Here is a 23,458-nt window from a genome sequence, read left to right on the forward strand (position 1 = left end):
CAGAGATGAGAGATGCACGATGCTTTAACAGAAGCTTTTGTATCACTCTAAATTTATTTTTGATAATCTATTTGAAAGAAAAATTGATGCCAGGAGCAGCAAGCTGCTTTTTTGTGTAGAATGCTAACAACTTATCTTGACAGTTGCTGCATGGCACACTCTCATGGCTGTCATTGTATCTTCATGGTGTGACACAAGCTAACCCTCCCTGAAACTACAATTCACTACCGACAAGCAGTACCTGAAGGTAATTCAAAGCTCTTATATGCCCTGGTACACTGAGGAGATCAAAGAACCACCCTGAATGCACACAATGAGGGAAGCTGCTAACAAAAGCCTCTATGCACTCAAGTAGTCCAGAATATTGTTTTGGAGATGTGTTCATTGATTTTCTGAGGTAAAAGCTTACTGTGGTGGAAGTGATAATGGTGAAGAAAAGTCACTTGATACACAAGCTCCAGATTTCCCTTCAGCAGACAGATCCAATTGATTAATTGCTAGAGTGTTGTCAAATATCCGACACATCAGACCCAAACGGCGCAGTGCATTTGCACATTCTATGCAGCAGTCAATCCAAATCTTAAAAGTAAAGTTACAGCTTTCAGTGTTGTAAGGTTTCCAAACAGGCACATCGTGCACGTTATTCATCGACATCTGCCCTTTAGATGAGGAGCCGCGAGCTTTCACCTGAAACTCAGCGGCAGCATCTCAGTTCTCCAGTTAAACTATTGAGTTACTGGCTGTTTCTGCAGACAGCCAAAAGAGTGAGAAAAGATGAGAAAGAAGCTGCAATTAGCAATGAGGAAAACTCAAAATAGACAGATTGGGAGAGAAAGAAAGCCTGGTAAAGGAAAACCGTGACAGGAAAGAAGATGCCAGAGAGCACAAGAGGAAATGAACACCAGAAAGAGCAGAGGATCCGCAGCCTCAGCTCAACATGAGATGCCCAGGAACAATGCAACCAAAAGCTGAGCCACATGCCATGTTCACCTGTTCACCATGCCCCACAGCTGCTAGGACCAGGCTTCTCATGCCAGAGGATCCCAGGGCCTGCCAGAGCCCCCTCCACACACTCCCCTCACAAACCACCCTGAAGCGAGGCCCTCCCTCTCCTCCTTCCCCTGAGGGGTACAGGCAACCTCAGGTAGCCCAAAAACACATTTATCACCTCAGCAGGACAAAAGCCCCCACAGCCCCTGTGAGAAGGCACAGCTAGCCTCCTTCTTGCCCAGCAGGCACACACCAACCCACACAATGCGCATTTACAGCACTCCTGACCTGGTTTATAGTCTCCACAGCCCATCAGCCGCTTTACATGACAGAAAATGGATAAAAATTGAAGAAACTTGTTGCTTTCCTCCTACGGCTGCCGCTGATCCTTCCACAGCTCACTGAGGGCTGCTGGGCCATGCCCAGGTGCCCCCCTTCAGTCACCTGCCCCGGCCACAGCTGCCTCCCCTCAGGTCCCCTCAGCGCAGCTGGCACCCCTCAGGGAGTTCTAGAAAATTCCGCACAGCCCCCTCAGCCCTCCTGGGCTGGCTGCTCCACAGGGGGCCTGTGAAGGAGTTTCAAGTGGGCACAGAGGTTATCAGGGCTCACGGGCAAAATAAAAGATGCTGTTCTGGTCTCTGGAGCCACAGGTGTCACCAGAATCTGCTGATAACACTCCAGCAGAAAATAATTTTATCTAAATGTGGGCCAGGTGTCGCTTGGTCTAAAATGTCCTTTGTTTGTTCACAACCTGCACAAAACACCTGCTCGGAGTCAGGGCTTGCTGAAGGGATGTCTCCACTGTGGGTTCTCCCTTCAAAGGAAAAATAAAAGTTTTTGAAAACTAGGGCAAAGGCTGGTAAATTGTCATAAAGTTATTTGTACAAGAAAAATCAGAGGACTGTCGCTGTGAACGGAGAGCTTCTGTAAGCAAAAAGAAAACATGTTTTGCTCCCCAATTTGATTACAAGCTGGAGGCATCACTTCATTGCAGCGATCTGCAAGGAGAATGTTGTACAAGTAGGAAAGAGCAAAAGCTGCCTTGCTGCTGTCTGACACCAGAAACGTGTCTGATCTGTTGTGTATTTATACATCTGCACCTTACGGCTTCTGTCTGTCCATGACTTTGTCAGTAAAAGGTGTTCAGGGTTTACCTGATATGAAGTAGCCAGACAGAAGGTATTAGCCAAGAAATGGATTTTTACATTCCCCCATCAAACTGAAGTAGTCAATAAATACAGTGGGATGCAACTGCATTAATCACACAAAGCTTCATGTGTATATTACTGTTGTAAAGGTACCAAGTGTAGCCTTCTTACAGTGGGGTTTTAGTCCCATTTTGGTTTCTTCCTTGCCTCTTTATTTTGTCCTGCACCACTTAGTCCTACCCCTGTGTGGAGTAGAGCCAGCTGCCAAGGTGCTTGTATCTCCTTTGGGAGCTGCTCTTGTTCAGCACAAATGGACCACACACACCACCAAATGCAGATCCCAACCTAGCAAATTCAAATCACTCACAGGGTAGAAGGGTCACACATCAACTGTTTCTTCTAGGAATAACTCTTAGCAACACATCAAGTAAAACTTAGTGAATTCTCCATGTTTCCTCCAAAAGTATATTGAATAATAATAATAAAAAAAGAGGCAGAAAATCCAAACTAGGTTTAAGGGTTTTTTTGTTGTTGTTGTTATAGTTCTGTTTGTTTGTTTGTTTTTTTCCCTCAATTGCATCGCAGCTGAGAAAGTTTGCTTTTAAACTAGATAAAGCAATGCCCTCTAGTGTTCTGCAGAGAAATCTGGAACAAGGTTGCCCAGAGCCTTCTAAATCTCAAGGTTGGGACTGCTGTACTGTCTCAGTCACAGCCAAAGTTTTGAGAGCTTACAGCTGATGCACAACACGTGTAAAATTTCTGCACACAAGTATGGCCTACAGAATTGTTTGGGATCCTTTTTTTCCCTCTGTTCCTGCTGCTTGCAGCAGAACTCCATCCCAGAAGATGGAAGTATATTCTGGGCATATATTAATTGCTTGAGAAGCATCTGGGAACAAAGGGGGCTTTTCAGAAAGAGACAAAAGCCTGATCCTTTCCTTCCCAGATTTCACAAAACAAATGAAATTTACCTCCTCTCTTACCACCTACAGATATCGTCTGTGGATAGGTTTTTTTACTGCATTCCCAGCTGTGGCACAAGTCACACAATACTCACCCTGCACCTTTGCCATGTATACACAGCATTTGATACCCTGTGTTACTGGCCCACCATACCTCACAGCATGTGGCATTCCCAATGTATTGATAAATTCCACATAGAACTATGCAAAGACAAGAAAGATTTAAATAGAGAGCATTCTCATTGTTAAAAAAAAAAATACACTAGTTATCAAAACATTTATTTACACTCTGTATACATTTAAAAACTCAATTTTGTATTACACAAGAGATTTTTGTAGGTCATAAAAGCAAAAGTTGAAGTCCTTGATGAAGGCAGTTCTTAAATGGCCAGCTAGGAGTTCTTAACTTTTACCATGCATTCATTGTTCTTGAAAGACAACTGCTGGGACTCTCACCATCTAGACAGAATAGAAACTTGAATACCTTTGATTAAACTTTTACTTTCATCAAGTACTTTTAAAATAATTAGCAACAAGGAAAATGACTGTTGACCACTTTCTGCTTTTGTAGTTTTCCCCAGCTGCAGATCAAAAATTGCAATAGGAAAAAATAAAAAGAAAGATCAAAATGAAACATCAGTTCCACCTATGTCCTATCTGAAGTAAGAGGACAAAAAAGGTGAGACAGTATCTTCTGGAAACTTAGGGGGTGCTGGTAGACTTAGAAAACTTTCTGCAAGGTAGAAAGGGTCTTATGTCTCTAGGCTAGGCATCACCCTGCACCTCCCAGAGGTATTTGTTCATAAGAACAAAGCAAAATAAATAACTTTATCAAGTTTTATTCATAAAAAATATTGAAACAGAAGTCTGTCAGACTGACTGTAGTTCTACAAAAACTATTGGATACAAATTAAACATCCACTTCAGTGAGACTACACTTAGGGTAAATGCTGGGCTTGACCTGGCATTTGTGATGAACACTTTAGGACACTACGTTTGTAGCTCATGTGTTGGCAGCTGCAAAATAGAATTTGGATGTAGAAGTGGGAATCAAATAAGAGATTTTTAAAATGAGGTCTAAACTTTGGAATACTACTTGAAAATTTAAATTACATTCCCTTCTTCTCAGAAGACAATCAATACATGTTCTACTTAAACAAGCAGATACGTTTTTTTTCTCTAAGGGGGAGAAGTTTCTGACAAGCATTCTCACTGCAAATAAATTATTTCTTATCTTGTTATATATGTAAACAAATAAGGGAGAAAATAAAGCAGTTTAGATACTATCCAAAAGACAGACAAGGTAAGATGTCAACTGCATTAGGAGCTATTGTTTCTTAGAGATCCGGCTCCATACATCTGTGACTGGTCAGAATATGATCCTATATATGGAAAAACCGTATGTGAAAAGAAAAAAAAAAAAAAAAAGTTTACAGGATCAGCTTCTTCCCTGCAGCACTGTCATTTTATTTGCAGGGACAGTAGGGGAAAGGGACTGTTCAAAACTCACGTTAAAAGAAAAACAAGGGAAAGATCTGGGGAAGACAGACATCGTCATGAGAATTCACAATCTCCAGCCTGAATGAACAAAATGGCTTTTTCAGTTCTTTCAATTTATTCAACAGTCCAGTGCCTCTTAGACACATTTTTACCTCCTCCAGGAAGAAGTAGAACAACCTGAAAGAGAATGTGGGAAAATGCCCAGGCATTCATAATGGAGAGGCCACACACACATTGACATATCTTGAGGTTTGCATTGTACTGCAGGGCTGGGAGCATTCTACCAGTGCTTCACTTTGCTGAGAGTGTCCAAGCAAGACACTGTAACTGTTTAAGTTGTACGTAGTCTCATCAGTGAAGCATAAACTGAGCTCTTCTATTCTTCTCTTGAGCCCTCCTCTTCCACAAGTGTTTTGCTATGAGACTAGCACTGGTGTGTTCTCCTTGTTTTCTTTCTGTATCACCGTTTGCAGGTACTTCAGTCGCATGGGAGGGAGTTGCTCATAAAGGTCAAATCCCAAAGGGCTCTCGGCATTCAGCAGTCTGTAGTAGAGAAGGTGCTTTTTCAGGGTCTGAAGAAAGAAATTGCAATCATTAAGCATGTCTTAAAAGTAAGAATCTAATCATTCCTATCTCCAACACAAGATAGCAACCTGCCAGACAATACAACTCCACCATGCCCAACATATTTAACTGCATCATCTTCAATAGAAGAGCTGTAAAAGGTGAGTTTCTTCCAAGAAACTCTCTTGATTTGCATGAGTTTTCCACTTCTGAACACAAGTCCACTGTCTCCTCAACAACCCCTCTCAATGATCTCTTGCCAGATGCCAAAATGGGGTTTTGAGAGGGAACTAAGAATTTACCCTAGACACGAAACATAAAGGGCCAAACGACTCAGCTCTGTTACAGAAGTGATAGACTTTGGCAAGATCTGTTATGATAAGGCAGGACGGAAAGCAGAAAAGCAGACACCTCACATTTGTTTTGTTCTTTTGTGAGGAAAGCATCCAACTAAGAGTTAAGGGAGGTCCCTGCTGGCTGCCTGTTCACAGCTGTGCTACAACCACCCCTCACTATCCAGATAAAATACTGCTCTAGCAAGAGGCTCAGAAATACAGTACAGGAGATTCATCTGTGTTGCAGTGCACTGAGTTCAATTATAACAAGAACTGCATAATACTCCATATAGCCACTGCATGTTAAAATCCTTCTGCAAATCTCTCATTCTCAAGTTAGCAATGTAGACAAAAGCAAATTTCAGACTTCAAACACAAATTTAAGTCTGTAAGAGTACCACACCTGAAAAACTCAAGCCCCAGTACCACACGCTGATCCTTACGGACCCTACCTCATCCACCAAGAGCCAAGTCTTTCGCAACATGCTTTTCCGTGCAGCATCAGCCTCCTAAGAACAAAACACATACTTAAATTAATACGGTACAACACTAGCTTTGCCCACAGGCCATGCAGCACTCTAGAAGGATGCTCTGCTTATTATGATGATGGTCCAAAGAGCAGCTTGTTCCATCAGAAAAGCCTTGAGGTGGCAATCACTTGGATCCTGCTCCTTTTCCTCCTTCCCCTGACCTGAAGCCCATCTGACATGTATTGATAGAATAAGTGGTAATGGCTTTAAACTGATAGAGGGTAGATATAGATTAGATATAAGGAACAAATTCTTCACTCAAAAGGTGGTGAGGCACTGAAGCAGGGTGCCCCATCCCTTGAAGTGTTCAAGGCCACGTTGGCTGGGGCTTCCCTGCCCACGGCAGGGGGTTTGGAACTGGATGATCTTTAAGGTCCCTTCCTAACCAAACCCTTCTATGATTCTATGACACCTTAAGATTGCCCGAACAGAGGCTAAGTCTATTACAGGCTATGGAGCTAATCAGCTCCATCATTTGTGCTTCATTCTTTCCTTCTGTACAATAGCCCGCAGTTCCTGACTTTAAAGGTTTATACAGGATTGGCTGCCATTAGTACAAGTTTCTTATTTTATAATGAATAATGGCTATCATCTGCTCTCTCCTATGTGGATTCCAACTTTCAGACCTCAAATAGCTGCACAGTCCTCAACATGTGCTTACAATCTTTGTTTTCAAGCTCTGGGTCAGTGATTCACCAACAAGCCACAATGGACTCTTGGGAAGAGCAGGTGCAAAACCCAAAGCTTCCAGCCCTGAGGCTCTGCCATTCATTACCTACCTGTGTTGTACTGTCTTGGGAGAAAATAAAGCTGTTCACGTGAGCCACAGCCACCACATAAAGAACAGGGCACCAGGTGTGGCGCAGTGAGCCAGTGACCAGCGTTCGGAAGTAGAGTCGCAGGAGGTTCAGGTTATCCTCAGGAGGGGAAGTGTATCGCTCAAGAGGCACGGGAAACTGCAAGAAAATCACCCAAAAGCAACATTACTTTGTGTGTCGGGATCTAAGTAGTGAGGGGAAGTTCAGGATTTTAGTGTCCCCTTCCCCAGTTGTTTTGGTGCACACTCCCGTGTACCACAATGCATCTCAGTGGCACAGCTCCCAGTTGGAGCAGAACTGTTGCCACCCACACTGACTAATGTGATGTGCCTTTGTCAAAGTGCCCTCAAGACCTCTTCATCTTTATGAAGAAGTGTTTTACTGGTCAAGTGACTATAGTTGCTTTTGGGCACAGGTAAGAAGAGGTGTTTCAAAGTGAGGAGACAAAGTGCTTTCAGCAGCATCTCCTGCTAATGCATCAGAGAGGCTTACACTGACCTATGCATTTAGTGAGAAAAGGAAAGCAGGTATTTATGCCAGAGTTACCATTGCTATTAAATGAAGTTTCCAGCATTTTGACTTCACCTTCTAGCTTTGAAAAACAGGTCATAAAAGCTTTTAATAACAACTTTGTTCTGTTTGCTTCTCTGTTCTCCAGAAATCCAAATTTTGTTCTTCTCCGTTTTTACAGACGTTTTCTAGAACCAGCGTTATGTATTTCACTTTGAAGCATCTTCTTTGCAAGACTTGAAGACAATCATTGACTACACTCAATAAGTCTGCAGTGACAACATAGCATCTATGCCAAACTTCAGTCTTTGGCTACGAAGACTGTACTACTAAAATTTTTACTGCCCTGCCCGCTAGGGTATATTTAACTTACATTAAGACAAAAGAAAGGGAAAACACACCTCCCCCCCAAATGATTTTGCTCAGATTTTCCAATGCACAATTTGTTTTCAAGCAACAAGAGAGCTTTATAATAAGAAGCAAGCCAGAGTATCTTGGCTTACTCGGCTTAAGAAACAAAAGGCTCATCTGGCCATAATGATATAGAAAAGCTGGCTGCAGGGCTACTATATCCAGAACAAAGGTATCGCAAACAAGTGATGCAAAGCATTGATCTCATGTAAACTGCTGGTTCACAGTTGCTTGATTTTTTTTTTTTTGAAACATTGTTTTTGTATTAACAAACTTTAGGCAAAATCAGGTGTCAACTATTATTTTGCAAGAGACATAGAATTTAAAGAGAAATTCCATGCCTTATGCTCTGCTCATTCAAAAGAAGTGCAGTCCTGCACTTGGCAGGTCAAACTTTCTCAGTGAGTGACCCAGTAAAGCACAACTCCAGTATAACCAATTGTGGAAACACAGTATGAGAGGAAAAAACAAGTGTTTGCCCATGCACTGCACAGGAGAAGGCTCTCACCAGACTTAAGGGAAAGGTAATGTATGTCAGAAGAACATTGGGTGCAGAATAGCCCTTCATACATAGAGGCCACAAATGAGGAGCTTCTCAATCACTAGACCAAGCAGAGCACAGGACAGAAAGCATTACTATTCTACCGGATGCTGAGGGATGAGGAAGAAGAGGAAGTGCTGGGAGGATGCCCAAATCAAGGTTGAAGAAACACGCAAGAGCCCAGTATCTCAGAAACGTGCAGTGACAGGTAACTACTAAGCCAGGATTACCTGCTGGAGCGGCACTCCCAGTGCCCGCAGGATGCTTGTGTGCTCCCCAAAAACAGAGAGACGCAGATGAACATTGAAACGCTTCTGCAGAGGTAGAAGAACAAAGACTCCAAAGAGTGGATCTCCAAAGGAGACGCCTTCAAACTGTTCCAGCAAACTTATATAGAGATCGTGGAAGGAAGCCAAACCAGGGAGTGGAGCATCCAAGTTTAGGGAGTCTAGCGCCTTGGGCTGGCAGTAGATAGAGAGAAGGGCAGCTGTGTAGCAGTGGATCGGTGCTTCTAGAAAGAGGTCACCACCTGTGAGGAAGACACACGTAAGTCGTGCAAGTTTGGCAGCAGTAGGGATGCTCTGAAGGGTTTTAGCACGCCAGGTTTCCAGCAACAAGACCCACTGAAGGTTCCAGGTCACAGTGTTGACTAGATCAAGTGGGAGAGAGTTCAGCACAGCCCCCCGCGTCTCCGCATTAGTCACTTTGTTGTAGAGGCTGATAAGTGGAAAGAAAGGCCAGTCTGAAGGAAGGATGGGCCCTTTGACTTCAGGAAGCAGCATTGACTGGATGAGGTAATTCTGTCCTTCGTAGGATGCTTGGGAATGCACAAGGGCAGGCTGCAAGTGAACAAAATGAGAGAGGTAGCAGGAGCGGATGACAGGCAGATTCTGGTATGATTCTTTCAGCAGGGCACCACGTGTAGGCTTTGAAGATGCTGCTGCTGCAGAGCCAGGCTGTGCCAGTTTGGCACTGGTACCCAGATGCAGGATATCAAAAAAGTCAGCTGCTTCTGGCCCTCCAGTTTTCCCTTCACTGTAAGACAGAAATAAACATCAGTTAAAATTAAACAAACAAAAAACACCACACATGCCAACTGCCAAAAAATGAGCAACACAAAAATTCATCTCTATGATCTCCCTGGATCAGGGAGATTAGTAGTACACACAGCAGTTGCAAAACTTTCTGCAGCATTCAGTTATAATAATACTGTGTGCCTGTAAAGCATCAGCTACCTTGATATCTACAGGAAATTCCCAGAACTATATCTGGAGCTAGAAACATGAAGGTATTGCATTAAAAATCTCTGCACAATGTCAGCATTCTGGTTTGGAGGATGAATCAGTAAGACAATTCTCACTACAGTAGCTTTGCTGCTTGCAGTTGCAACTATACAGACTGGTAAATTGAAATGGAAGGAGGGGTGCTGTCAAACCCATTTGCCATGATTTCAGATCAGAGACTGACCATTGTCTCTGATTACTTGTCAAATTCTTGCAAAACAGTGCCTCTATAGCAGATATTTGCAAGAAAATACAATTTAAAAAAGCTTTCCTTTTGAAAGGCAACTTTTCTGGAGAAGTATGGTATCTCTTTGCAGTGTATTTGTCCAACCTCCTATATGGATACACCACGGCAAGTTTCAAAGTGACTGGGATGAACCAAAACTGCTGCCATCTTGGTTAGACATGAAGGCTTTATATTTGAGATACTCAGATTTCTTCCAGTACAAGTACTTCATCATTGTCAAATCAGCAAAAGTTTATGTAAGGAATTGTATAGTAAGGGTTAGAGAAAGACTTAGTGAGCTTTTCAGAGTAGGTCAGGTTGCAATGCGTTTTGTATGCTCACTACTCTCAGCACAGTAGATGCTGGACCTTACTGAAAATCAATTCTACCATGAATCACAGGACTCTGGCCACAGAGGAGATCAAAAGAAAGTGTTCATATTTCTCTGCATGGCTACGCTGGAAAGAAATCTGCAGCCACGCTGTTGGTCTGACTGGAAAGCTCCATGACTCAAGTCAAGTCATATTCTCAAGAATATGTCAATGAGTATCTACAGTTTGAATACAAGCCCTATTAAAGGCAAAAAATTATAACCAAATGCCAGTGCCAACCTCTGCTTTTTTAATCTTTCCCAAATCTTCCCACGTACCAGATTACAGAAAGAAGGACAAAAAATGCAAAGCTTACGGAAGAAACTCTGGATTAAAGGCAAGATCCAGTAGGACTTCGTAAGCCAGATGCTCGCTCCCTGGTAACAGACGGCTTAGCAATGCCAGGGCGACACAGTGATGGAGCGAGGCATGCTGCCTGTAATCTGGACAAGTGCCCACCTGTATGGAAACAAAACACCAGGTAAAAACACTGTAGCATTTGTCATCAGGGCAATCAACAAGGATGGGGGCAGCTGAGGCAGCTGGAAAATTAGAAACTGAGGCACCATGAGCACCATCAGCATTCATATGGACATTTTTCTGCTTCCCCTTACTGCCCTAGAAAGGCAGACACAGTTTTCAAGTGTGCTGTTAAAGAAGTTGTTCTCCCTTTAGCCCAAGGACAGCCAAAAATTTAATTTTGCCATCCAAAGTGTTTTGGATCTAAATCCCCACATCAGCAACTGTAAAGTGAAGATGCTCTTTGCTAATGGGGCAGAACAGTCAAGACAGCAGAAGAGTCACCACACCTAAGCCAGCTATGTGAAAGAACTGTGATGTAAAGGCCAGTTGCCAGTCTGACACACTGAGTTACAGAAACCGAGGTGAAGTCAATTCCTGGGGTGAAAGAAATGAAAGGACCAGCAGAATACCATTCTCTTAGCCAACGCCAACACAAAGTACTGCAGATGATATTCATGGCGCAGCATCCACGCAGATGAGGGAGTTACAGAGGGAGGTCCAGTCTGCCAGCTTTGGTGCAGATAATCCTTCAGGCCTCCAAGGCTCAGCACAGAGCTGTACTATAACGGAATCAGAAGCAGAGACAGACACTACTAATACAGTCCATGCATGGAGGAAAGTAAAACAGTCCTCTCTGAAGCCTACCCCCCCTTGCTTTCTCCCATAAGAACTCCTGTTGGCTACTGCAAGAGAGACATTTAGAAATGGGCTGATAACCACCTTTCTGCCTTGGGGCTCACCTGCATCCATCATGACCACCCCTGACCTCAGGTAACCAATAGTTACTGCCTACATTTTCCATTTTGCTTTGTAAGCCAGGAACCTTAACCGCTGACTTTAAGTCAGCAACTTAAAAGGTTTTTCTCTCACCTAGCAATATACTGCTATTAGTAACTGATCAGCTAATTAAACATAAGATCACAGAGGAAAGCTCTGAGAAAGCTTATGCTAGGTACTCCATCTCCCTAGGATGCTGCCTTTCCTCTTCAGAGTTAGCACTCTTCCATGACTCACTCTTATTCTAACAACTCAGGGCAACAAGAAGTGGGAAGAAACCTTTCCAGCCACTGTAGCTTTCATCCTCTCATTTATTTTTATCCCATTTTCCTTTGTTCTATATCCTTCAACCACCTCTTTTCCCTCCTCTGAGGCTCAATTATTTTGTTTAGCCAAACAACAGTTGCTAAACCCTTCTAAATATTCTTCATAAATCCATCCTTTAAGCCTCCTTGTCATTTGACACTCACTTTATAATCCCAGCTTCCCAGTGTCAATTGGATATTTGAGTTCAAAGGCAGGATATTTTTCAGAGGCTTGTTTCACCCATTCTGAAAATGGGGGTATTTCTCTCTATAGTACTTTAATACTTTTAAATTAAAAATATACAACAATTCTATTTTAATCATCTTAGTAACATCATTCTTAAGCCTGGGAATACACAAACACTAACCTCCCTCCCAAGTATACTACCATTCACACAGAATTTATAGCCAAGAAGTCTATTCTCACCTTGCTGATCAGCCCTTTATGAATGTGAGTGATGCTATTGATGAGAAACAGGAGGGCAGTGAGGAAGGGGAAAGGGGACTTGGAACCAACTAGGTTCAAAGGAGGTTTGCCTCCAGTACAGCTCAAAGATATGATGCTCAACACAGATTCAGGTCCCGGGGAACAGGACAGAGGATTGCACAAAGCAGAACATGGCCTGTGTGAACAAAGAACGAGAGAGAGATCAGATCAAAAGCACACATCTTTAATTCTTATCTTCAGTTGAATAGTACATGATGTACAGAAATATTGATACACTGATACATCTCTGATTTCAAACATTTGAAAGCATTGGACCCTTGGTTTAAAAAGAAATATATATATATATATATATAAATTTATAAATTAAATAAAATATAAATTTATAAAATATGAAATACAAATTTATAAATATATAAATTTATAAATATATATATGCTTATATATGTGTGTGTGTGTGTGTGTGTGTGTATATATATATATATATATAAAATATATATATAAAATACACATTTCCCCACAAGGACGTAAGCCAGACTAATAAGGCTGCCTACACATTTGGGACATTCAAAAATAAACCGTCAGGCAAAGCCAAAAAGCCATCTTATATCTAAAACTGACATTGCAAAAATGCTGCCCCTTGTGTTGGACTCTTTGGTGCTAGAAGCTTCCGATTTTTCAATCATGAAAGAACATGGGCCAGACAGTTTGGTGACCATTCAAATGCCACTTAAAACCAAAAATTTCAAGTGCCCCTCACATCAGACATTGTTAGAAGCAACTAGATGTTTCCCTGGCTACAAGTGGAACCTTTCAGGTTCCCCCTCCTCAAAGGATTGATTCACAGGCTGGTAGCAAGGCTCCCTCTACAGCAGAAAGACAGAATATCTGCAGCGCTCAAGAGTCCCCAGAGCCCACGAGAAAAGTCACGTTACCCAAATGTCTGAAAGGACAGTTTGTCATCTGGCCTTTCACTTTCCTGCAGGGGCTTTCAAGTCCCCTGTGGAACTCTGCAGGAGCTTGAATTATTTTATAAAAGAAGCATCATATAGAGCGTGTGAACTGCACATGTACTCCCCCACCAACATAAGAGGGACTCAAACTGATGTTATTTTCTTGTTGTTTTTAAATCAGGGAAACCAAAGAAGAATCAAAGCCAAGAGTGACTACCATTGATTTGGAATTAATATAAAACACAGCTACATGAAGGGTAGAGATGCAGGCACTGCAGCAGTGCCAGTAAGCAAGGAAGAACTAGAGAACCTCTGTAGCCATCCTGCTTTTTGGTATGAGCAGAGAGGACAGAGCAGGGTGTAGTAGACACAGCCCTACTACACTCTAATTCACCCAACTGTCAGTTGGGCACACAGGGCACTTAGGTACAGGGTAAATAAATGGGAGGGGGGGAAGTATTTGAAGCAGAACTGTGCTTTTATATATTCTAGGCCAACGTTAGAGAATTTCTTTGCTGTAAGTGGATTCTCAGTCCCTGAACCACTGAGCTTTGTCCATTCCTGACCACGCAGTACAAAGGGCTCCCTTACATAGTATAGCAATGAGACTCCCTTAGCTTCAGGCAACTGTTTCTTAGCAATGGAATGATTTTACCTGAGTAAATCCCACATGCTGTGTATGGCTGGCTGGCTGAGAAGGGGCTGTAGCACCTCAGACGTCAAACGTTCCAGTTCTTCTAAGCAGTCAATTGGATTGACTGATGGCTGCATAAAACATGGGAAAACAGGAGAAAGCAGAAAAAGACAGGCTGATTTAACTTCTCTTTCTTTTGTTAATTACCTCTTTGAGACAAGTTATCATCTACATACTGGTACTGCTACAGGTTAGAGCTGGCCTCACCACTCAAGGTGTGGAAGCCGAGAGCTGGCACCTCAAGGTGTCCTCAGTACTCAAGTATTAAATGCATCATAGAGAATTCTTATTTAGCTGGAAGTAAGGGAGTGAGATTTCCTAAATGAAAACTTGCCCTAAGTGGCTAACCCCACCCTCCCCATACTATCTATGTGCTGATCTTCCCATTTAACTTGAAGAAAACACGAAGGTGATCAGAACTACCTTGAGAAAGCAGAGTGGCATCATGAGGGTCTTGAAAAAAAATCAACTGTATAAAGTACATTTGACCTACCCATCAAGACATGGCTGTGGATGAACACTGCATAGGGGAGGATCTGTGGCTTTTAGAGAACCATACGAATTCTTCCGACCCTAGTAAGCAATATTCCAGGTTGAAGGAACTTGCTGGCAATTTTTTACTCTACTTTCCCTTCATTAGTATGCTGCTTTAGGATACAGAGATACTAATTTCCATAACAAAATCTGATTTTCCCTAGGTGAAAACTCCCTCCAGAAACCAGTCAGAAAAACCTAAATGAAAATGTTAACCTCAGTTCTTGGTAGTCTAACAAAAATATTCTGAGGTCCCAATATTCACGAGTCTAGTTACCATACAGGTTGATTTTTTTTCCCTAGCCCATTAAAAATAAAAATAAATTGTATGTAGCATGTTTGATTTTTCAAATCAGACCAGCTAAACACAGATGGATGATTACATTTTTTTTTTTAATGGAAATAAAAATTCTTATGGTATAGTTCAAAGATCTAAGAATTATTTAGGCATCGACTCTTCTGGTATATCTATTAAGGTTAAAAAGGAATACTAATCTCTTTAAATAGTCATCCTGGTTCCCTAACACTCATAACCTAACGACAGCAGGTGAAAGGTGCGAATGACCTTTGGGGCATTGAAGATAGCTTTTAAAGATCCTAGCAGTTTCCACGCCAGCCATGGCAAGCAAATTCAATTGTTTGGGGCAAATTTCAGAAGAGTTGCAGATGTCTGGATAACTATGGGCATTAAATTATCCCCACACCTTGAAGACAGCTCTCCCAGGTCAGAACCTGTGCACATCAGTTGGGCAGTAAAGAAAAAACTTGCACTTATCTTCAGAACATGAATCTTTGAGATAGCTTTAAGATAAGCATAAAACAACACACTGATGTATAACCTTTGATGTATAACCTTCAGAAAACTCAGTTTAGAAGATGGTCATATACAGTGACTGGGTTACAAAATTTGACTTAGAATGTCAGTGGGGCAGCAAATAAATTTATCTTTATTGCCTCTTATCCAAAGTTCATACGGTATGATCCTCAGCGCTCAATCTTCCAACCAGGTTATTGCAGTAACTGTCCACATGTAAGCTCTCAGACCATAACAAATGCAAAAACATTCAGCTTAATTTAGCCCACAGAAAGAAAGGACTGCCAAACTGTATTAGGTCATATTTGCTGTATGCTATGGTTTTCTGCAGTAAATCTAAACAGTCAGAGTATGACCACATACTTTGATTGAGACTCCAAGCCCAAAGGAAGAAATGACAACAGTGATATTTTGCATTGTTAATCTGAAGGATCAGCAAATTCGTTTGACCCTAAATGCCACCCACTCTAGATATGAGGTGTGGTAAACAAAATCCAGTCCTCATTTAATGTTCTTCAATGCCTTTCTTTCTTTTTTTTAGGTTTTTAGTGGCAATATACAAACTGATGCCGGTGAGATTAAAAGACAGCCTATATATTTCAGGCCTTACCTGTTGGCTGCAAGCCCTGTAATAAACTCCCAGGTAGATCATATAAGTTGTGGTCAGAGGCTGGAGAGTTTGCCAAGTTTCTGTCTGGGATATCTCCTGCAGGATTTTTTTCAGACCGGTTTCAATGAAAGGGTGTAAGCCTGACACTTGATTCCACGCTACTGGAGGAGGCGGAATCTGATCACTACCTTCTGAACTATTGCTGAAACACAACAGAATAATGACAGGATAGTGAAAATCTCTCAAAAAACAATTCTCTCCAAAACATCATTTGATCATAAATAATAAATTATTTGATCAAAACATCATAGTAAGATTTCCAGTTCCATGTAGCCCAGAAAACAGAAGCCTAATGACAACCACTAGGGGAAAAACGTATTTGCACATTCCCGCAGACCAAACCAAACCACTCTAGGCAGAAAGGTCAAATGCAGAATCTACTAACTATAGCAAAAGTTTCTTCATCTGTAATATTTTGTCCTTAAGTTATGCTCTAGATTTACTGGACATGTTACCCCAGTATCCAGTTTTCGTTAAAATAGTCCAGCGTTTCTTGCTTTGGACCAGAAAATGTACTTGTGTCTTCAGCAACTTCTACTGCTTTGACATATACCAAAACCAAATCCACTGCCAACTTCTCTCTATTCTGACCCACCTTGGTCTCTGCAAAGAGGTTCTTTCCTCCAAACCTCAGAGGTTTTTCTTTTTCCCAAAGGGTAAGTTAGAGGAGTTTCCTGGCTCAATTCAGCAGTGCATTTTGCTAACAGCGCCCTTGTAACCCACTGCTAAATGCACATCTTCACTCCTCCCTCTCATCAGGCTAGCAGGCATCCAGCTGTCTACCAATCTAGATACCCCCTTCTGACCTCACGTCAAAGGGAACACACTCTGGCATGAAGGGATTCACACGTGGGACGATACACCACCCCAAAACAAAGAAACAGAAGTGAACAGCCAGGTCTCCTAACCAAAGAGAAGTAATACGGGACACCAACTGCTCAGACAAACGGCAGTTGTGACAGAGGGGCTACCTGCTCAGCTTGGCCTGCAGCTCCACCGTGCAGCCTGCTGTTTGTGTCACGTGCATCAGCAGAGTAATCACTGCAGTAGCTCGCTGGACAGACAACTCACGCACTGGGTTCTTCTCACGGCAAGAGCTGAGCAATTCAGGCAGGGACTGAAGTATCCTCACCAGCACAGGGTAGAGATCCCTAGGAAGAATCACAGAATAAATGATATTGGAATGGAGATCTACAGATCATCTGCAGTCAAACTCCCTGTTCAAGCAAGTTTGCCTAGGAACATGCGTAGCTGGGTTTTGAGTATTTTCAAGGATGCAGAATCCACAATGTTTTTGAGCAATCTGTTCCAGTGTGAACACCTTAAAAGTATAAGAAAACTTTTTCCTACTGAGAAATAAAATTCCTTGTATTTCAATTTGTGCCCATTGCTTCTTGAACTTTCTTTGCATGCCATAGCAAGCTCCCAGCTCTATCTTCTATGCACCCTCCCATCCCAAGTTTATAAGGATTACTAAGATAAGATGATGAGAACAAACACCACCAACATAATAAAAATAAACAGACATGGGAAAAAGATGACAGAGAAGGACTTCTGTCATTCCCAACTCGACTGAATGGAACCTACCTTGCCTCCAAGCATTGTGAGCAACTCTTGAAAAATGTTATTTTACTCTTGTTTCTCTAGTTCTCAAATGCTCAAAGTGTCTTTGGTTATAATCATGCAAATTTAAGGAATCTTCTGCTGCTTCTCTTTCCTCAGCATTATTTACCACGTTAAAAATTATATACTTTTTTTTTTCTATTAACCAAGACAGATGATGGGGCTGGAGAACATAAAATGCTGTTGCAAAGACAGAACCTCCCTTCTGACACGTACTCCTGGCTTCCTCTTTACTCCTTTTCAGGGTGACTCCACAGGCTTATCTGTGGTTTCAAGTCAGTGTAATTACATGAAGAAGATTCAATGCTTGAGATAGGTCAGACTTACCTCAGTGCAGACCTTGAAGGTCAAGTACAAGAACTTTAATTTTATACTGAACTGAGAGTCAACGCAGACTGCAGTTTGCTGGCATTAGTCTGCTTCACTTAGCATGCATGCTGGTGACTGCTGCTCACATTGCCCTTAGCTCATCAGATTCAATGCTGGGTGTGCTGCACTCACTGTGTCTTGATGTTATGCAAACACAGATTATTCATGCCTGCCAGGGCAAAAAAGATGTAGCCCTAAAAAGTTCAGGTGCCCTCCCACAGTACAGAGAAGTAAGAGATTACCTATGATTAAATGTGGGAGATAAGGGAGAGAAAGAAAAAGATAAGAAAATAGTATGAATAGCTTTAGAAATTGAGTTTTACTGCAGGAGACCAAAGAAAGGGAGGTAAAACTCCCTTGAAGGAAGTAGCAAGTGATCCTAGAGATCCCAAATTCACTCCCTCTGGAACAGGATGTCCATTTCCTTTTGTGACTCCACCCCACTGTTCCCATTCCTCCAGCTTTGGACTGTACCTGTAGATATCACAGGCCTGACCATAGCCAGCAGCCACAGCCCACAGCCGGAAGGCTTCAGTGCTTAGCCTGATGGCTTCTTCCTTTGGCAGAAGCAGATCCTGTGGATCTTCAGCTATAAATCGAATTAATCGGTTCTTCATTTCAAACTTGTTAAGCTGAAAACAAATAAAAAACAGGAAAAAGAACAAAAATGACAAAGGAATAACAGGCTTCACTCCCATGCATCATGACACTCATTAAGATGCAGTGAAACCTATAGATTTGTTGGTGCATTGAACTATTCTAAGCTCCCTTCACGCTGTTCAAATCTGTCTTTAGCATCTGTAATCTTAGGGAGCGTATTACAAAGAGTCAACAAATGGTTAATGGCTATTAAGATAGAAGTATTCCTGGGAGGGATGTCTAGGTATTACCTAATCTGTTCCTTACACAGATCAAGCACACTTAAATCACTCCTGGCGGAGGTTTGTCTAGCCCACACACACTCTTGTTTTAGATGCTCTCTGCAGCTTTCAATTGACTTTTAAAATATATAATTATCCTTCTTTAACTAGTCATAAGCAGAACTCTATTAGTCAAGATTACACAGAGATTTATCTTATGAAGACACTGTATACAAAAATACTGAATAGATGCTTACATTTTTCTTAGAAGGTCACACTTAATGGCTTTCAGAGGTCGTACAACCTGAATCTTTCTATGATTCTGTTTATTTCATGAAAAGGGTACCTTCCTGCCTATTACTTTTATACAATTATGGAATTTTGGTGCCTTGAAAATGTTCTCAGGTTATTTTAGTACTGAATTAAACATGATATGACTCATCTGAAGTTCTCTAGAAATAATTTTTATCCTCCCCAACAACTGGGTATTTTTGCTTAACCATAAAAAAGAGCTTCTCTTTCCTTCTCCCACACATACAAAAGCTTGTGTGTGCTCTGTCTAAACAAATGAGTTGACAATGTCTTTTTCACAACACAATGACATATTATAGATAATTTAAAATTCAAATGCTTTAGAGCCATCTTGTAGGGAAATCACTGCACACCAGTAGGAAAGCAAAGGAGCTGATGAATCAAACTATGAATTTTGACACCCCTCCTACAGAACAGAGGGCAAAGTTATATTTACTTTCAGAGGAGGAAGATGGAAGAATTTTGTTGCTCGGTAAAATAAATTCCTACATTGACAGTATTGATTTGGGTTTTGATTACCTTCAATTCCCATGTTCAAGTGCATGCAGTGAGACATACAGGAGCACAACAGAACCAAAGCCTGAGTAGTAGGAACCTTGTAAACATTTTTTGCATACCTTGAAACAGCTGGAGTACACAAAGCACGGAAGAGTAAAATTTAGAGATTTTCTATTATGTTCCTACCACCACCTGCAGCCCTTAAATATCCCACTATCTGTTATCAGCATATTATTCTATATATCTTGTAGCACAAATTAGTACTCTCGTGCTGATGCTAGCAATTTCCTGTATGGTAATTTATTAGATGCTATTAAAAATACTGAACTAACAACCCTAAGAGGTGCTCATTGCTCTGTAATGTGTGCCGCTCTGGGTAGATCTTGTGTATTTATAGCACTAGTGTGATGACCTATATGAGTGAACACAATTATCTCTGAAGTGGAAAACCCATCCAGAAGTAGCTAAGAGGGGTTGGAAATACTGATAAATTACCTCAGAGTTATTAAGAGAAATTCATGGCAGGAAAAGTTCAACCAGGGCCGTAAAAGACAAGGATACAAATTAGATCTCTGGCTTATGAAGTCCTAAGCTGCCAGGACACGGGAGAGGACAGAGCACTATGTGCCAACGTGTGCTCTAAGCATCTGCTATCGATCAGCATCACTCAGCTGTGCTATTTGGTTTTGCACAGCTGCACTACACAGAACAAAAAAGTAGATACAAGCTTGAGACAGCTCCTCTACTGGCACGTAACAGAAGATAGCATTATTGCAACACTGTCAGCAACTCCTTCCAAACATACACATGCACCTTCTTCACAATGATTATTTCAGCTTCTTTATTCCAGCTCACACTCTGTCTTCCAAGATTTCTAAGGTTTGCCTGCAACTGGCAGAACAAATCCAAAGGAGCAGAGATGGTGCTGTTAAGAGCTACGCTGTGCTTTAACCATAGGCAAGTGTATATTCATAGGCTCATAGAGCCACAGATTAGTTGTTGGTCAGAAAGAGCTTCTGTCAATTGCCTAGTCCAGTCCTCCCTGCTTAGAGCAGAGTCAGCTTGAGAAGGTTGTTCAGAGCTGGGTCCAGTAGAGTTTTGAATTTCTTCAAGGATAGGAAGTCCACAGCCTCTCTGGGCAACTCATTCAAGTGTTTGACCACCTCCACGGTAGAAAAAAAATCTTATGTGTATCTGGAATGCCCTTATTTCAACTTGTGCCCATTGCTACTCATCAGTATATCCACTGAAAGGGTAAGAGTTTTGCTCTGTTTTCCTCGGTCCCTCCCATGTAAAACATCACACACAATGACAAAACATACTACAACCTGAACTTTTTCTTGCCAATCCTAAACAATTACAGCGCTCTCAGCTGTTCCCTGTATATCAGATGCTTCAATTCCCTAACCAACTTAGTGGCCCTACTGCTTCTCTTTACCACAGAGTGGGACTGCAACAGGAATCCTGACACAATCTCTCCCAGTTTCACATGTATTCATCAGGCCTGAATCAAGACCTTCAGCTCAGTCACCTCCAATGAATTGTCTATCTTTACTTAAGAAGCAAGGCACAGAGAACAACAGCAGCTGCCATCAGAAAAGCTCTTGTAAGAATCACTCACCAGCCTAGCTGTTGCATTTCTGCCTCCAGATGCCAATACTCTGATGAACTTCATAGCAGCGGAGCAAGCAACTCCATGGAGACTGGTGAGTAAACACCCCGGTTCAGCCACATGAGGATCCCACTGAGTAGGGATAAATTCCCTGACAATGGTGTCAATCAACCGAGGACAGTCAAGCAGCTGCAGAGAAATAACAAGCAACACAAACAACTAAAGAAATACAATTCCAGCAGCAAGACATACAGAACACCAAGGTTTGTCTAACTCCTTGCCATAGCTTTGTGTGCTTTTTTCCCTTTTTTAAACCTTTCCTTACCATTCCGGAACTCCTGTACAATGGGAAATTTACCTGGCTGCATGCTTCAGAGGAATGCCTCGCTATATGGGTAAGGATGTGCAGGATATCCAGGACTACTGTTGGAACAGGTCGTACCACCTCAAGAATGTACCTCAGGCGGTGCTGGATCCGTGTCTTCAAAAGTCCCTAAAAGGGAAAGAAATTAAATATCTGTTATACTCCTAATGGTAGCTCTCTGAACAGCGGAGAAGCTCACTGAACGGTTGCTGGAAGGGAAAAGCAGACTAAATTAAATCTTCTGCAGAAAGTATCAAAATCACCAGTGGGGCAACAGGGAGAACTTTTGGACTGAATAAGACCACCAGCAGGGTTTTTGGATACTTCTGTTTTCCAGAGTATGAGACTGCAAGTAACAGTGAGTACCTCCCCTATAAAGGAGTACAAAAACATAATGTGGCTGAAAAGGGTTTTCTTGCTCTTTGATTCATTTTTGCTAGCCACCACCTCCATCTAATGCAGTATTCTGTCTTTAGTGCTGATAGTCTCTGTTACATCAGAGAAAGCTGAAAGAAGCAGAAAACAGACACCAATTCCTATTTTGCAGTAGGAAGAGAAAGATGCAGATAGATGATGTGATTTTGTATGGTTCACAGAGCAGAAGGCCATGATCAGTGACTGTGCTAGGAAACAGATCTTCAGTGTAAGTGACATTGTTATGCATTCCTAGTTCCAGGAAAAGGCATACCACCTGAGTTCATAGAACTGGTATTTTTTAAAAAGAGTTGCAGTCAGGCAAGGTTGTGGTTCTAGGCTTGAATGAATTCAGCTGCTAGTTTCAATATTATTTTTCCAACATGTGGGGTAATTGGGTTGTAACAATTAGCAGATGTGAAATGGATTTCACAACAGCTGGAACAGGGCAGAATTTGATCCCAAATCTCTTCTGAGTTCAGGCCACTTGGGAGAAGTTAATGTATTTTATGCTGCACCATGTAACTGTTTCCAGAATGACAAACTAACCTCATCGTTATCTACACCTCTTTTATTAAGCCTTTTAAACAGCGTAACATAGTAGAACAGATCTGAAATCATGAAGTCACTAACTGAGACCAGATGCCCAAGTACAGTAATTCAATTGCCCAGTGAGTTTATAAGCAAGTGCCATTCGGATACAGGCTAAAGCACACGGATTAAGTGATGTGATCACAGACATTAGCAACTGCTGCAGGCAAGAGAATTGCATCAGCTCCCCCAGGATTGGGTTTGAGATGACAGATTAATATTGTTAGATCTCATATCAGAGATGTGGGATTGGGTTTAAATATATGTAGAATTCCTTCTAAATGTTACAACTTTTTTTTTTTTTTTCTCTGAGAGAGGCAAACATGAAAAACAATATTAGGGAAACAATAAGTAGCCACCTTATGTCAAACACAAAAGGGAATGTCATTGTACAAATCTATCTAATTCAGATCTACCCATCTGCAATGCTCCTGCTTAACTTTACAACAGCACATATAGACACTTCAATTGTGGCTACAGCCATTTCACTTTTAGCTCAAGTAAATGAGCTTGAAAATCATGTCTGCATGCAATCTTTCAGCAAGTTTAAAAAAACAGTTTTGTTTGGAACATTAGTAGCATACACAGAAGGGAACACATTTCAACAGCATGCCTAACTACCATGCAGAGACTATTTTCCTAAAAAGATTTGAGACCTAGCTCTGTGCTTACCTTTACAACATCATATCGGGCCACATCTGGATCTGGCTTGTTTTCATCCTTTAGTTTTTTATTCTGAGATTTCTCTGTTCCAGTTAATTCTTCCTCTTCCTCCTCTTCTTCCTCCTCATTGTTGGGGACAAAGGGGAATGCAGCCATCCCTTGGTACCATGAGAAAGTCCAATCGAGATATTTCTATAAGGAGAGTAAAAGCACACAAAATTCTCACACAAAGATATATCATGGAAGACA

The 23,458-nt window shown here is 41.7% G+C and overlaps 1 protein-coding gene across 3 annotated transcripts in view; it reads right to left on the bottom strand.

Moving 5' to 3' along the window:
• Window positions 1-3,393: 3,393 nt before the first annotated feature.
• RPAP1 (RNA polymerase II associated protein 1) overlaps window positions 3,394-23,458 on the bottom strand; it is a 41,576-nt gene continuing 21,511 nt past the window's right edge. For 2 of the 3 annotated variants that reach the window (XM_082761826.1, XM_082761825.1), the window contains exons 12-25: window positions 23,219-23,401; window positions 21,536-21,670; window positions 21,187-21,366; window positions 18,370-18,527; window positions 16,875-17,054; window positions 15,844-16,045; window positions 13,847-13,956; window positions 12,221-12,416; window positions 11,122-11,271; window positions 10,506-10,648; window positions 8,540-9,344; window positions 6,809-6,985; window positions 5,952-6,008; window positions 3,394-5,172 (exon numbers count right to left, since the gene is read on the bottom strand). In XM_082761826.1, coding sequence (XP_082617952.1) covers window positions 5,017-5,172; window positions 5,952-6,008; window positions 6,809-6,985; window positions 8,540-9,344; window positions 10,506-10,648; window positions 11,122-11,271; window positions 12,221-12,416; window positions 13,847-13,956; window positions 15,844-16,045; window positions 16,875-17,054; window positions 18,370-18,527; window positions 21,187-21,366; window positions 21,536-21,670; window positions 23,219-23,401 — 2,832 coding nt within the window. In that variant the 3' untranslated portion in view covers window positions 3,394-5,016. Of the gene's footprint in view, window positions 5,173-5,951; window positions 6,009-6,808; window positions 6,986-8,539; window positions 9,345-10,505; window positions 10,649-11,121; window positions 11,272-12,220; window positions 12,417-13,846; window positions 13,957-15,843; window positions 16,046-16,874; window positions 17,055-18,369; window positions 18,528-21,186; window positions 21,367-21,535; window positions 21,671-23,218; window positions 23,402-23,458 lie in introns of those variants that run through there. The other variant, XM_082761827.1, reaches the window with a different exon arrangement.

The sequence above is a fragment of the Aythya marila genome (assembly GCF_965140915.1).
Source record: "Aythya marila genome assembly, chromosome: 5".
Taxonomy (NCBI): Eukaryota; Metazoa; Chordata; class Aves; order Anseriformes; family Anatidae; genus Aythya; species Aythya marila.